Here is a 16,142-nt window from a genome sequence, read left to right on the forward strand (position 1 = left end):
AAAGCTTTCTTGGGATAGGTAATGCAAATCAGATCAGTGGGGGTGCTTAGTGTCGGACCGCCCATTGATGATAGAGGAAGCTTTCCCGCTAATGTAAATTGGCATCGCAGTTAGAACTCAGAAAATTACAGACTACCGACACACGGAGAGAATGTCATGTCCTCGAAATATGTTTTGCAGACGCTCAGGCGGATGAGGAGACTGACACAGATTGCCTCCCACCCGATCCAGTGCTGAAAGACGTCTTGAGCCTCCCGGATGTAGAGTGTTCACTGTGTATTCGGTGAGTTATCAAGAGATTAAATGAGGAAATAACGTAAAATTTCAGTATTTTTGTAAGGAATATACAGAATTCTCAGATTTATTCCTGTAGACGAGAGAATAGCAAGCAATGACAATGAGCAAAAATCAGTGCTGGATATCAATATTGAGAGGCTTCCACAATTTTTTGCCGACCACTCGGTCATCACGGACATGTGAATTACGGTACTCTGTTCGCTATCATTGGAACGAGCGCCATACAGGATTTTCAATGATGGCACTCGTGCGCAAAAAACAACATCTGAATGAGGCCTAATAGTGAGTCCCCTTTTTTTTTTCTGTGCCATGTCACCATTCCTGGTTGGGCCATACATAATATTTGGCCCATAAATAGTGGAGTCACATCTCTCTGTGCTTGTGTGACTTTCTTCTGACTACTTCATTTTGATAAAAAAATAACGATTTTTTTTTTTTCAGGCAGGGTGTGTTTTCTTTTTTCACATACTCGTTTGATACATGCAGGTCTGTGGAGTCGGTAAGCCAAACCTATGACTCCGACTCCAGCAAAATGGGCTTCGACGCCACGACTCCGACTCCACAGCCCTGGTTACATGCAATTTTGTATTCTGTATAAATATGTTTATTAAAAAAGTACAGTACCAATCAAAAGTTCTTACACACCTGTTCATGCATTACTTTTCCTTGTTCTTAATGGAATGTGCACATGATAGATTCAGACTGAAGGCAGCAAAACCACGAAGGAACACATTTGGGTCCACATGTAAAAGAAATCAGAAAGGGGGGGTAATTAATGAGGATTCTAAGTTTTAAAACACATTCTGGTTTGTTTCACATGTGTATTTTTTACTCCTTGTTTGCATACTTGTTCACTTGGGGTTTTGCTGCCTTCAGCCTGAATTTACAATGTGCAGATTCCAATAAGAACAAGGTAAGCCATTGTATGAACAGGTTTGGCCAGCCTTTTGACTGGTACTGTATGAAAATAAAAGCATCATACCGAACATGTCTGCATTTTACAAGCAATGGCGTGATTTGCAGCATTTCTAGGGTTAATAGAGTGAAGTCCTTTTACATTCCGGTCCCATCGTATTTACACGATGTTCTCTGCCACGTCTATAGAGCAGCAGGACAGTCCTCCAGTCTATTTACAGGATTTGGAGAGACTCTTGCATGTTTCCCTGGAAACTGAACAGAAAAATGGTCTTTTTGCAAAAACCACAGCCAGGATCCAAAACAGATCTGTCATGTCTCTTATACATAACCATACTGCCTGAATGCCTCTGTTAATGCACTGGAGAGCTGTCAGCCTCCCTGGCAGGAGCCCTGAGTACATCAGTACAGTCAGAGGTTTAGTAACCCATTCCTGAGATAGACCATAATAGTGTAGGTGAATGGTGCAGCTTCAGGAGATGAGCCTGCTAAATAAACGATGGCTCCCAGCTGTGTTATACAGCCAGCACCTGCCTCTAACAGCAGTAATCAGAGCTAGCTCCGATCACTGCTGGTTAACCCCTTATATGACAATGTGAAAGATGAGCTGTTGCATTTAAGTGGAGAAGAGCGAGTGGATTGTCTATTCAGATACTCATCGCCTTCGCAACGCAATCTTAGTGTCAGGATGATTATTAAATGGGTGTTCCAGTTTCAGAAACACCCTGTCCACCAACTACATTTTTGTTTTAAGAAAATCAAAGTGGGCTTACTCATCCTCCCCTGGTCCAGCATTGAGTCTTCATCTGTTATTGTCTGCAGCCAATCAATGAACTCAGTGGCTCGAAACGGCCTCATCTTGTCAACTTGACATAGATACCGCGCTCACCGATTGCCTGCAGAGAAAAAGACACCTGGAGCTGCTGTGTAGATTCAATGCTGGACCGGGGGAGGGTGGGTAAAGAAAAAAAAAATATATATGTATATATACAAAATCGCCCTCTTTATCCCCCCCAAAAAATAAAAAGTTCAGACTATCAATATCTAAAACTATTTAACCCATAAGTTAAAAGCCAAAAAGTAAAGAAGAAAAATATGGAGCTTCCTGAATTGCCGTTTTTCAGTCTCCACACTTTGCCCAAAATATGCAATGAAAAGCTATGAAAATGTTGTATGTACCTTATCTGTGTTTTTTTTGCTCCTTCGCAGGATGTTTTTGGAGCCAGTGACCACCCCTTGTGGACACACCTTCTGTAGGGAATGCCTGGAAAGGTGCATGGACCACCAGCCATACTGCCCACTATGCAAGCAGTGCTTGCGGGAGGTAACATGGACATTTGTCATCGGTGTTCATTTCGTAATACCTTCATTGTACCCTCTGTTAATAATTGTGTAATGGTCTCCTTCGCAGTATCTGAGTGCGGGGTCTTATCCCATCACTGCTCTCCTGCAGGATCTCATGACCACCATATTCCCTTTGGAGATGGCTGATCGGAAGCAGGTTCATCTTACCGAAATTGCCGAAATGTCCAAGTAAGTCTTTAATTATGGTCAACAAAGAAATGGCCCACCATCCAAAGCCTCGAGACTAGTAGTTCTTAAAGAGTTAGCCAACTTTTTTTTTTACATACTTTATGATAGAAAATTAAAAAATATCCACTTTGTATGATATATATATATTTTTTGGATCGGTCTGGGGTCTTCCGACCTAAACTCGACAGCTTAAATGCTAATGACGCTGCTTAAAGGGAATCTGTCAGCAGGTTTTTGCTACCTCATCTGAGAGCAATATAATGTTGGCAAAATCAAGCTGAATTCAGTGATATCACTTAGTTTACTGGGTGCAGCTGTTCTCATACAATCAGAATTTTTAGATTTAGTTAGATTTAGCATGCAACAGAGCTGCTCCATATGTACAGTGTCTATTGACAGTGAGCTGATTATCACAGGAGGGGGCGGAGTCAGACCAGCATGCACGCGCTGCTGTAATCCAGACAATGATAAACACCAGGTGATAAAATCTTAGGTGTAAGTAAACATGTGACAGAGATCATTGAAATCTACGCCCTCAGATTACATGTCAAAAACCTGCTGACACATTCCCTTTAATTCATGTGTGGAGGCCAGCGTCTGGTCCGAAAATTACTCTCTGTAGACGGAGCTGGATGTGATTAAAGAACCTTGTGTTTGTCATAGAGAACTGATGGGTCAGTGCGAAATATGGGAATCAACATTGGGTCAGTATAGTGAACCCCTTAACCACCTTTTAGGATAATTTTGTTTTTAATTTAAATGCATTTTGGGCTAAAAAAAATAAATCATTTTTGCAATTGGGTTCCATTACAAATGTAGCGCAGGTTGCCTTCCAACGCGTCAGTATTGCACTGTCTAGTGTCGGCTGCAGAATGAGTTAACGGATAATCAATCAGTGAGTTGTCCTGCCGGTCTGTTGAGAGAGCTTGTAACTCTTTTATCTCTCTTTTTTTTTTCTTAGCTCCTCTCAGCTGATTTATGACCACAGACCACATTCAAAGTTGACTGTGCAGAGAAACAAAGAGCCTGTAAAAGCCAAACGGTGCAACATTTTTAATAAAACCCTATTAAAAAAATTATTTTTAGCTCCAAATACAAACACTTTAAGCAAAGAAAAACAAACATTTTGAGTAAAAAAAAAAAAAGGTAGATAACTGCTTTAGGACCGCCCATAGACTTTAAACGTCCTGCTGCAACTCTGCATTGACATTCTAAGTTATCACTGAATAGTAGCGAAGCTGCACCCGGTCTTGAGGAGCGCTGCAGAATCGAGGATCCGGCTGATGGAGGCAGCCAAAGTATCCATAGGGAAGGCAGAGACGGTTTATTACCAACTCTGCCTTCTCGATCACTCTACACACGGGCATTTTTTAGTTGTCGAAATGTCTTAAAGAGAACCTGTCACATCATTCTTAGCAACTAAACTGTCCCCAATGTGTTGTTAGTGATGCAATGTGCAGCCTCGTAGTCATCTCCAAAAATCACTTTGTATAGTCATATAGTACATTATATTTAAGTCATAGGGGTGGAGCTTCATTTTTTTTCTGTCACGTGCTTGTCATATTGTTGATGCCCATGATGTTCCGGGGTGCGCCGACGTCACGGGAATCTGCTCTAAAATGTCACGCTTGCGCAGTGATGAGCGGCGCCCCGCGCATGCGCACTGAATCTGGATGTACGTACACAGCTTCATTGACTGTGTGCACATGCTCCAAAAGCTGCTGCAAGTCACAGGCTCTGTAACCACGCTCGTCACTGCGCATGCCGCGGGGAGTTGCTCAACACTGCGCAGGCGCAGGGAGCTGCTCGACACGGATTTTAGAGCAGATTCCCTTGACGTCGGCACACCCTGGAACACCAATCAGAGTGCGTGGGCGTCGACGATATGGCGAGCCCATGACTGAAATAAAATGAAGCCCCACCCCTATGACTGAAAGAGGAGGTACAATTTATGGAGATGATTACGGCACCGTTTGGGTTGAAAACAACGTATTAGTGATGCACATTGCATCACTAACAACACACTGGGGACAGATTAGTTGTTAGTAATGATTTGACAGGTTCCCTTTAAGCCAGTTTTACGTGATGTTGATGGTCATATGGACTGCTATGTCCTGACCCGAACTCTTCAGCTTCTCAGGTTTATATAAGGCCCGTGAGTTCGGGACAGGAAATCTACGGCTGCTTTTGACATCACAGTCCGTACTCAAACTATGAAAATTTGCAGTAATGTAAACCCCGCGGCTGCTGCACGTCAGGCCATTGTGTTTCAATCTGCGCCTTCCGTCTCGGAAAATGAATGAGACGTTCAGGTTGAAGAAAAGATAATTACTATAGCGAGAGCAGCTTCACGGGATAACAGAGATCACTAATTGTGGGCCCCTCCGTAATTACTCTGATACAGAGCCTCGGCAGGTGGAATTAGAAATTTGCCCTTAGATATTCTGCCGGAATTAATGTGCTTGTCCTGACCTTCGAGGCCCGAAAATGAGGATTCTTCCACCTGTCCGTAATTGACTTCCCTCTGAAGTCTGCAGTTTGGGCTAGTCACAGGCTCAGCGGAGATCAAAGATCTTTTCGGCAAAGAGCGCTATAGGTACCGGCGGTACAGAAGTCTTTTCCCCTTTAGGATTTTGCTTTTATTTTTCCAGTACCAGTTTTTAATGTAAACTGGATTGTGATTGGTAGCTGCATTTTGTATCTAAATAATATTAATATAATTGATAACACTTGGAAGAAGCTGACAGGGTAATTCAGCTGAAAAGCAATCAAAAGGCACATCTTTTGGCCAGTCCGTTCTCCCGAGTCAGAAAATTTCCCCTTCTATTTTTTTTCTCCTTTTTATAGCGAATCTGTCAGAGGCTTTAGGCCGCACCCCTCTTCCCAAGCTCCACCCTTTATATTTATTTTTATTTTATTTTTATTTGTAATACCTACTCAAGGAAGTTAATAAACAAGAAAGTCCAACAGTATTGAAACTTTAAAATAATCTTATTCATAGCAATAATAAAAGGAGAACCAGCAACAGACTACACATAATAAAGTACCATAGTATAGGGAGATAGTAATGATATAATATATGAAGGGGCCATAATTAAATAACATGATCATACATAATCCTAAAATACTTAGTTTAAAGTGCAATAATAAACAGACAAAAAATCTGACATAAAGTGCAAAAAAAAGTACAGCAAGGGTTACAACTACCAGTTAGGAATGGCCCCCTTGGATCTCCAGCTCCAACGCACGTTTCGCTTAATTGTGGCTTTCTCAAGGAGTTTTTTAATTTGTGTTAAATGTGCTTATTTAGCAACTTTTCTACCACAGTTTTTCTGGTGTAAAATGCATGATTAAGTCCCTTTCTGAATCTATTACTTATAATGTTAGATGTACCATGAGGGCAAATTGGTCTTCTGCCTAGGGCCAACTCTGCCGGAAAATGCACAGTTTTTTTGTAAACCCTGATGGAATGATTGAGCTTGTTTTGTCACATAATGCAGAAGGGTTTGTCACATCCACATCATTTTTACATGAGATGTATAAATGTATGATCGCTGGGAGGACAGGGGACTGGTGTACCCGGTTTAATTGAAACGGTAGTGCACATTCATGAATGCCATTCATGTCACACAAGGAACGTTGAGACCCCCATTCTAAGAGGCTGCTGAATTTTTCATGGCTGTCATGTTGGTAGTCTTGTGAATCCCACGGTGGTATAGCAGTATATAGAACAAGCGATCAGACGATCATCATGTTAAAAAAAAAAAAAAAGTTAAATTTAAAAAACATTTGCACTTGCATGACTACTGCTCCTTTCACACAGGGGGTCTTCGGATCCCCCCGTTCTAGAGATCGGTGGTCGAATCTTCCTTCAGCTGTTACACATTTTTAACTTATCCCGTGGATAGGTAATGAATGTTTCTGGAATAACCCATGTAAGAAGAATATTACTTTAAACCGGACCAGTGACTTGTCAATAATATGAAAATGTTTTATTTGGTGTAAACGCCGCTGTTCTCCTGAATCCGGCGCTGTTTTTCTTTTGTTCCTGCGCCACGGCCTCCTTTTCTTTGTATGTAAATGTAGTCTTGATAGGCAAGGGGGCGTGATCTCCATGATGACGCCCTTAAAAAGGTGATCGCCACACCCACTTGGTAACATGATTAGATATATACACATGGAAGAATGGGCCATATCTCAGGAATAGAGAGGCGCAGGAAGAAAAGAGAAACAACGCCGGAATCGGGAGAAGAGCGACATTCACATCATAAGAAAAAAATATGCCTTTAAGTCACGGGTCCTTCTTAAAGGGGTTGTCCATTAGTGAATACCCCTAGTGTACTAGATAAAATAAAACAAAGCATACTTGCCTACCAGATTAGATCGGCTCCGATCTCTATATCCTCTTGTACTCAGAAGAGAGGAGCAGTGTTCTATTTTTCTTTTAGGACACGGAGTGGGCAAAACGATTTTTGGACAATCCCTTTGAAATCATACAAGTATTAGGGCTAAGAGCTGTAAAACTATAAATAAAATTAATTCTAGATAATAGTTTTTCTAGAGACTAGAAAAATCTTCCATAAAGTATACTTCCGGTTATAAATGACTGGATGATGTGGCGTTTCATGACGGAAGCTCTCGCAGCAGTCTACAATGTCTGACTCCACATAAAAGTTACTGACCTGTTGTTCTTTACGGTTGGTTTCAGTCTGGTTAGCAACGTGCCAATCTTCGTGTGCACCGTGGCCTTCCCCGGAGTTGCTTGTCCCCTCCATGTGTTTGAACCACGTTATCGCCTCATGATGCGCCGCTGCCTCGAAGCTGGGACTAAGAGCTTTGGGATGTGTTTATACGAAAGCGGCAAAAGGTACTGATCGGCGATCCTACATGTCTTGGGTATATTCTTCCAAAGCTTCACGTCATTCTGTACCGCTATACAGTAACACAGACGCTAGCAATATGTATAAAGTTGTTTGTACTTAATAGGCAAGTGGAGTATATGAACATCCAAGTAGTCGTAGAAGTCGTCACATGTGAGGAGCGCCTTGGCCATTAGCGCTCACATAGATGAAAAGGTTTCCTTGCATACCACCAGGGCTGTGGAGTCGGTAAGCCAAACCTGCGACTCCGACTCCTCAATTTCCCTTACACCGACTCCGACTCCGACTCCACGACTCCGACTCCGACTCCCACACATATTGCTTATATTTAAGTGAAAAATTTATTGTAGTACAATGTGAACCTCAGACATTTAATCATTTTTATGATCCCATAATCAAGATATTTAGATAGAACAGAATATATATTGGTGTACTACCCGGTTTTCATTCTTTTTGGTACAGATACGATATGGATAGACAGATATGGATAAATGGATAGATAGAGCAGATTTCTAATCTGCTTTTGCTATTGAAAACATTATCTATGAGCTCAAAAACCTTTCAGGTGATGCGGTTTTTTAAAAAGATGATCAGCTTTTGCAGCTGAAAAAAGTATCCTCAAAAAACACAGGAAAAACGCTGTGTGTGAATGTAGCCTTAGATCAGGAATATAACAGCCATTTATAGGACATTTCATAACTTTCCCAAATTCCTATGAAAAAATATTCAGCACATTCTGCATTGAATTACTGTACCCAATTTATTATATATTTTAGGAGTCGGAGTCGGTCCATTTTATACCGACTCCAACTCCGACTCCGACTCCACCAAAATGAGCACCGACTCCGACTCCACAGCCCTGCATACCACACTACAGTTCCTGGATACTGCATTGTGCGACCTCACAATCTAGCTAAGGACAGTAGCACAGACCCAAAATCATCCAACACGTTTCAGGAAAACGGGGTTTTCTTCCTTGGGTGTAGCATAGGCCCCTTTTCAATTCGATCCCAGAAATAGAGATGTTATATGTAGTCACAACTATATCTGGAGGATCTGTCCTTTTTCTGCCTTATAATGTATTGAATGGAATGAGCACTGGGTAATAATGCACAGTATGTTCCCTGTGTTGGCACATTTGAAAAATTAAATGCTCACTACCTTGTTTTTCTTAGATAATAGCTGGTCGCTTGTCGGCAAACTTTGTGATCAGTTTGTCACAGAGTATTTTTAACAAGAATTAATCAAAGCAGAGAATCCTTTGAAAGAGGACCTGTGACTTACTATACAGATGGATTTTTTTTTTTTACCCAGAATAAATGCCGCTGTTCTCCTGAATCCGGCGCTCCTGACGGATTCGGGAGAGCAGCGGCTTTTACACCAGATAAAAAAAATTACATACAGTGGGAATGGAAAGTATTCAGACCCCTTTACATTTTTCACTCTGCACCCCATCTTGACTGAAAAAAAAAAACCAGAAATGTAGAAATTTTTGAAAATTTATTAAAAAAGAAAAACTGAAATATCACATGGTCATAAGTATTCAGACCCTTTGCTCAGACACTCATATTTAAGTCACATGTTGTACATTTCCTTGTGATCCTCCTTGAGATAGTTCTACTCCTTCATTGGAGTCCAGCTGTGTTTAATTACACTGATAGGACTTGATTTGTAAAGGCACACACCTGTCTATATAAGACCTCACAGTGCATGTCAGACCAAATGAGAATCATGAGGTCAAAGGAACTTGCCAAGGAGCTCAGAGACAGAATTGTGGCAAGGCACACATCTGGCCAAGGTTACAAATGAATTTCTGCAGTACTCAAGGTTCCTAAGAGCACAGTGGCCTCCATAATCCTTAAATGGAAGAAGTTTGGGACTGCCAGAAGTCTTCCTAGACCTGGCCGTCCAGCCAAACTGAGCAATCGTGGGAGAAGTGCCTTGGTGATGAGAGGTAAAGAACAACCCCAAGATCACTGTGGCTGAGCTCCAAAGATGCACTAGGGAGATGGGAGAAAGTTCCACAAAGTCAACTATCACTGCAGCCCTCCACCAGTAGGGCCTTTATGGCAGAGTGGCCCAACGGAAGCCTCTCCTCAGTGCCAGACATACGAAAGCCCGCATAGCGTTTGCTAAAAACACATGAAGGACTTCCAGACTATTAGAAATGAGATTCTCTGGTCTGATGAGTGATAATCCTATGTGTGGAGAAAACCAGGCACTGCTCATCACCTGCCCAATACAATCCCAACAGTGAAAAATGGTGGTGGCAGCGTCATGCTATGGGGCTGTTTTTCAGCTGCAGGGACAAGACGACTGGTTGCAATTGAAGGAAACATGAATGCGGCCAAGTACAGAGATATCCTGGATGAAAACCTCTTCCAGAGTGCTCTGGATGTAACAAGATCCTAAGCACACATCTAAAATAACAAAGGAGTGGCTTCAGAACAACTCTGTAACCATTCTTGACTGGTCCAGCCAGAGCCTAGACCTAAACCCAATTGAGCATCTCTGGAGAGACCTGAAAATGGCTGTCCACCAACGTTCACCATCCAACCTGATGGATCTGGAGAGGATCTGCAAGGAAGAATGGCAGAGGATCCCCAAATCAAGGGGTGAAAAACTTGATGCATCATTCCCAAGAAGACTCATGGCTGTACTAGCTCAAAAGGGTGTTTCTACTCAATACTGAGCCTAGCGTCTGAATACTTATGACCATGTGATATTTCAGTTTTTCTTTTTTAATAAACATTTCTGTTTTTTCCAGTCAAGATGGGGTGCAGAGTGTGCATTAATGAGAAAAAAAATGAACTTTTTTGAATTTACCAAATGGCTGCAATGAAACAAAGATTGAAAAATTTAAAGGGGTCTGAATACTTTCCGTACCCACTGTATGTATGCCAAGTGACTGGTCATCTTTAAAGGGGTTCTACACTTTAGATAATGCCTACTCTATGACAAACTGATTACAAATTCTCCTGATACAAGCCACCCAGCGACCAGCTATTATCTGTGGAAAACAAATTTGGGAACATTCAATTTTTCTACCTCACCAACACAGCGAATATAAAGTATTTACACTAGGTAAAACAAATGATATTTTTCTGCCAAGTGACAGGTCCTCTTTAATTTTTCACTTTCTGCTATTGATCCTTCATCCATGATTGTTGGTTTGTGCAGCTTTGCAGACTACGGGTGCATGCTGGAGATCCAGCACTTGGACTATTTACCTGATGGTCGGTCATTGGTGGAGACGGAAGGGAGAAGACGTTTCCGGGTACTTCAAAGAGGCCTGTTAGATGGATATCACAAAGCGGAGATAGAGTACCTTGCAGACAAGAAGCTGGAGGGCGAGGAATTGCAGGACGTACAGGGATTACACGACATGGTGTATCAGCAGATGGAGGAATGCTTCTCCCAGCACATCGGAAGCCTTCCACGTCGCATCTTCATGCATCATGCCAGCCCACCTCCCAAAGAGGATGACATACAGGTCAGTGCTCAAAGCAAGGACAGTCGACCTCCCAAAGAGGATGACATACAGGTTAGTGCTCACGGCAGGGACAGCCCACCTCCCAGAGAGGATGACATACAGGTCAGTGCTCAAAGCAAGGACAGTCGACCTCCCAAAGAAGATGACATACAGGTCAGTGCTCAAAGCAAGGACAGTCGACCTCCCAAAGAGGATGACATACAGGTCAGTGCTCATGGCAAGGACAGCCTACCTCCCAGAGAAGATGACATACAGGTTAGTGCTCACGGCAGGGACAGCCCATCTCCCAAAGAGGATGACATACAGGTCAGTGCTCATGGCAAGGACAGCCTACCTCCCAGAGAAGATGACATACAGGTTAGTGCTCACGGCAGGGACAGCCCACCTCCCAGAGAGGATGACATACAGGTTAGTGCTCACGGCAGGGACAGCCCATCTCCCAAAGAGGATGACATACAGGTCACTGCTCATGGCAAGGACAGCCTACCTCCCAGAGAAGATGACATACAGGTTAGTGCTCACGGCAGGGACAGCCCATCTCCCAAAGAGGATGACATACAGGTCAGTGCTCATGGCAAGGACAGCCTACCTCCCAGAGAAGATGACATACAGGTTAGTGCTCACGGCAGGGACAGCCCACCTCCCAGAGAGGATGACATACAGGTTAGTGCTCACGGCAGGGACAGCCCATCTCCCAAAGAGGATGACATACAGGTCACTGCTCATGGCAAGGACAGCCTACCTCCCAGAGAAGATGACATACAGGTTAGTGCTCACGGCAGGGACAGCCCACCTCCCAGAGAGGATGACATAGAGGTCAGTGCACACAGCAAGCACAGCCCACCTCCCAGAGAGGATGACATACAGGTCAGTACTCATGACAAGGACAGCCCACCTCTCAAAGAGAATGACATACAGGTCAGTGCACACAACAACGACAGCCCACCTCCCAAAGAGGATGACATAGAGGTCAGTGCACACAGCAAGGGCAGCCCACCTCCCAGAGAGGATGATATGGAGGTTAGTGCACACACCAAGGACAGCCCACCTCCCAAAGAGGATGACATAGAGGTCAGTGCACACAAGGACAGCCCACCTCCCATAGAGGATGATATGGAGGTCAGTGCTCACAGCAAGGACAGCCCATCTTCCAAAGAGGATGACATAGAGGTCAGTGCACACAAGGACAGCCCACCTCCCATAGAGGATGATAAGGAGGTTAGTGCACACAACCAGGACAGCCCACCTCCCAAAGAGGATGACATAGAGGTCAGTGCTTACAGCAAGGACAGCCCACCTCCCAAAGAGGATGACATACAGGTCAGTGCACACAACAAGGACAGCCCACCTCCCATAGAGGATGATTTGGAGGTTAGTGCACACAACAAGGACAGCCCACCTCCCAAAGAGGATAACATACATGTCTGTGCTCACGGCAAAGACTGCAGGATAAATAGTACGGTGTTATGGTGATCACGCTCAAAAGAAGTCAGTTGTGCTGATCACATACAGAGCCCGCTTAATGGAGCCCTGCACCATTTAATGGGAGCCTGTCAGGACAGTTTTACTACTGTACCTAGAAGTATGGCGGTATAAATACAAGTGCCAGTGCTAATAAATCAAGCTTCGAGCCAATTTAGCATTGAAGTGCATCTGGGGTGTGTCCATGCATTCTCAGTACATCAACACGCCCCCAATGCACTTCCAGGCTAATTTGCATGTGGCTTTAAAGCTCGATTTATTTTTTTTCAGCACTGGCACATCAGATTACTACAAATTGGGTGTCATATTTATTCTTATAGAACTACCTATACAGCCATACCACTATTACACTAGTAATATCCTACTGATTGGTATCTTCATCAGTACCTTAGACTTAAAGGGATCCCAAGTGCAGTGTTTGGCTGTCTACAGCAGTACCATAGGCTCTGAATGGAGCAGTAGGTTGCATGTATGACCTGCAGTCTATTCTACGGTCTTCTGGCTGTGGTCCTATCTAGTGGATAGCTCAGCATTGTCTCCTTTCTGACATGAGACATATTTGCACGTCCCACGCCATTTGTGGGTGTATGGAGCAAGCTTGTGAGATTGTGGAGTGACATTTTTCTACTCCTATCCATAAAGTTTGTATACTGCAATACTGGAGCATAGCAATGTATCGTACAAGTGATGATCACAGGTTCAAGTCTCCTTGGTGGATTAAAAAATAAGTAAAAGTTAATTAATTAAAAAAAAGTTAAAAAAAAAACGCATTTGTTATCGCTGCACACTTACAAGTCTGCTCTGTGTGAAAAATGGCGATTCTCAGTCACTTCATATTCTGAAAGAAAAAAAATGTAGGAAGAAAAATACATTGTACCTATAAAAAGCAAAAAATCAAGCCCTTACATAGCTCCATCAATGGAAAAATGGTGACATAAACCCAATTTATTTTTTCAAACTTTAAAGGGGTATTCCCATCTCCAAGATCCTATCCCAATATGTATTAGGTGTAATAATAATAATATTAGCAAATACCTCCAATTAGAAATGTAGTATAGTTCTTCTGATTCACTATGTCTTTTTCCTCATGCGCAGGCATTGCAGGACCTTGGCTATCCATGGTTACGACCACTATTAACTAGCTAACTGTCACTACATCAGTGGTCATAAGCATGGCTACCATAGGTCCTTCAATGCCTGCACATGAGGAAAGAGACATAGTAAATCAGAAGAACTATACTACATTTCTATTTGGAGGTATTTGCTAATATTATTATTACACCTACTACATATTGGGATAGGATCTTGGAGAAGGAAATATACCCCTTTAAGATATTTATTTTTTTTTTATCTCTAACATATAAAAATAACCCTTTTAATTGTTCTGACTTGGGGAATTATGATCCCAGGTAATTTGAAAGCCGTGAAAAATGAAAACCAAAGATTGCAATTGACTTTGCCTTCCACCTTCTTTTTTTCGTACCACTTTTATGTATGTCCTGCTGTAACCTGAGCTCGGGGCTGGTGGAGATTTGGGTGAGACGTGCTCAGAAAAAGATCCGACTTGCTTCAGCCCTGGGCTGGCACATTTTGTGCTCCTGCATCCAAGTTTACTCTCAGCCTCTGATAACCACACACTGATCTCGCTCCACGTTGTATAACCGTCCCACATGTTCTCCGCAAGTACAGCAGCGTGCGTTATGCAGCACACGGCGTCCGCCGCACTGCGCGATAATCTCATCCTGCTGTACACCGTCATAAAAAAAAAGTAGACGGCAGAATGTTTCCTGTCTTGTCACTCTCCCAAAAAAATACAAGCCTCATGTATTCCTAAAACGAGATCCTCACAAGCAGAAAACACACATTTATTTCGAGCCATGTCAGTATATTGCTACACACCGTGTTTTATTTTAATTGAATAGCGCACTAATGAGCAGACGCCATGATGCTATTGCCGGGGATGGAGCTGCGGTATTGACACGCATACTGTACAGATCTCCTTTCAAATTTGTCGCAAGGCTGCAACTAATTTGACATTGCCCATAAGATCCTATTGTAAAAAAAAAAAAAAAAAAAAAAACTGGTGTTAATTAAGGTGTGAGCATGATGTTGGTTAAGGTGTGAACGTGGTGTTAATTAAGGTGTGAACGTGGTAGTTAAGGTGTGAGCATGATGTTGGTTAAGGTGTGAGCATGGCATTGGTTAAGGTGTAAGCATAGCCTGGGTTAAGTTGTGAGCATGATGTTGGTTAAGGTGTGAACGTGGTGTTGATTAAGGTGTGAGCATTGTCCTTATTAAGCTGTGAACATGGTCTTAACAACAATAATCTTTATTTTTATATAGCGCTAACATATTCCGCAGCGCTTTACAGTTTGCACATATTATCATCACTGTCCCCGATGGGGCTCACAATCTAAATTCCCTATCTTTGGAATGTGGGAGGAAACCGGAGTACCCGGAGGAAACCTACGCAAACACGGGGAGAACATACAAACTCCTTGCAGATGTTGTCCTTGGTGGGATACGAACCCAGGACCCCAGCGCTGCAAGGCTGCAGCACTAACCACTGAGCCACTGTGCTGCCCTTAGGGTGTGAACACGATCTTAAGGGGGGTGTGCATGGTCTTAATTAAGGTGTGAATATGGTCTTAATTAAGGTGTGAATATGGTCTGTCTTCTTCTCCACTCTAAAACTGCCCACAATTTTATGATGTCGCTGTCAGTAATTGACAGTGGCATTTAACAGGTTAACAATCTTACCAGCTTCAGGTTCTGGCTGTAATACAGTTATCACTTGCCGGGTATGGGGCGGGCCTGCTGGATGAGCCCGCTAAATACATCTGCTTCCGACTTGCATCGTACATGTTCGGCGGATGTCGTGAAGGGTTTAAAACCTTAAGCGATGCCCAGTCATAAGCTACAAGTCTGCAGTCACTTAAGGATTCACCGGTGCCAGGAGCAGCGGGCATCACGCCGTATTTAGGCAATTTACATACATGCGGTCACGTTCCTACTAGACTTGCGCAGATACAGTCTAGTTTGAATGTGTCTGGAAGTATGAACCTTACAGAATTGTGGTCACATGACCACCCACGCCGGCACCATAGAATCCTCACAGTGCATACGATGTGAGAATTCACAAGTCTGCAGTCACAGAGTTACTAGGTATACAATAACAGTGTTCAATTATTCATAGCCATCACATTATCCCCCAGATCCCAGCGGGGGGATCTAATTGCTGTGTTGTAAATCCCTACCTTTGTTTGGCAGGCTTAAAGCTGAGCTGAAATCCTCCGGTAAGAGGGTCCAAGTTTCTAGGTGATAATATAATTATGCATTACATTTGCTTCTAGTATTCTCAGTGCTTGTTGTTCTGTCTGTGCTCACGAAATCTACTATTCTTGACATATGATGAAGAGTTCTTTTCATAGCTGGGTTATTGTTAGATGGAGCTTGTGCAAACAAGCATTTTTCCATTTTACAGCTTTTTAAAAATGGCATCCTTTCTTGAGATATTGCCACTTTTCATTAGTTTAAAGCTT

At 42.9% G+C, this 16,142-nt stretch overlaps 1 protein-coding gene across 2 annotated transcripts in view; it reads left to right on the forward strand.

Moving 5' to 3' along the window:
• LOC141083564 (LON peptidase N-terminal domain and RING finger protein 1-like) overlaps positions 1-16,142 on the forward strand; it is a 67,705-nt gene that overhangs the window by 39,118 nt on the left and 12,445 nt on the right. For both annotated transcript variants that reach the window (XM_073567908.1, XM_073567907.1), the window contains 5 exons: positions 181-283; positions 2,422-2,536; positions 2,624-2,745; positions 7,454-7,612; positions 10,806-11,118. In XM_073567908.1, coding sequence (XP_073424009.1) covers positions 181-283; positions 2,422-2,536; positions 2,624-2,745; positions 7,454-7,612; positions 10,806-11,118 — 812 coding nt within the window. The remainder of the gene's footprint in view (positions 1-180; positions 284-2,421; positions 2,537-2,623; positions 2,746-7,453; positions 7,613-10,805; positions 11,119-16,142) is intronic.

The sequence above is a fragment of the Dendrobates tinctorius genome, unplaced genomic scaffold (genome assembly GCF_039654945.1).
Source record: "Dendrobates tinctorius isolate UK_male_01 unplaced genomic scaffold, ASM3965494v1 ptg000020l, whole genome shotgun sequence".
Lineage (NCBI taxonomy): Eukaryota > Metazoa > Chordata > Amphibia > Anura > Dendrobatidae > Dendrobates > Dendrobates tinctorius.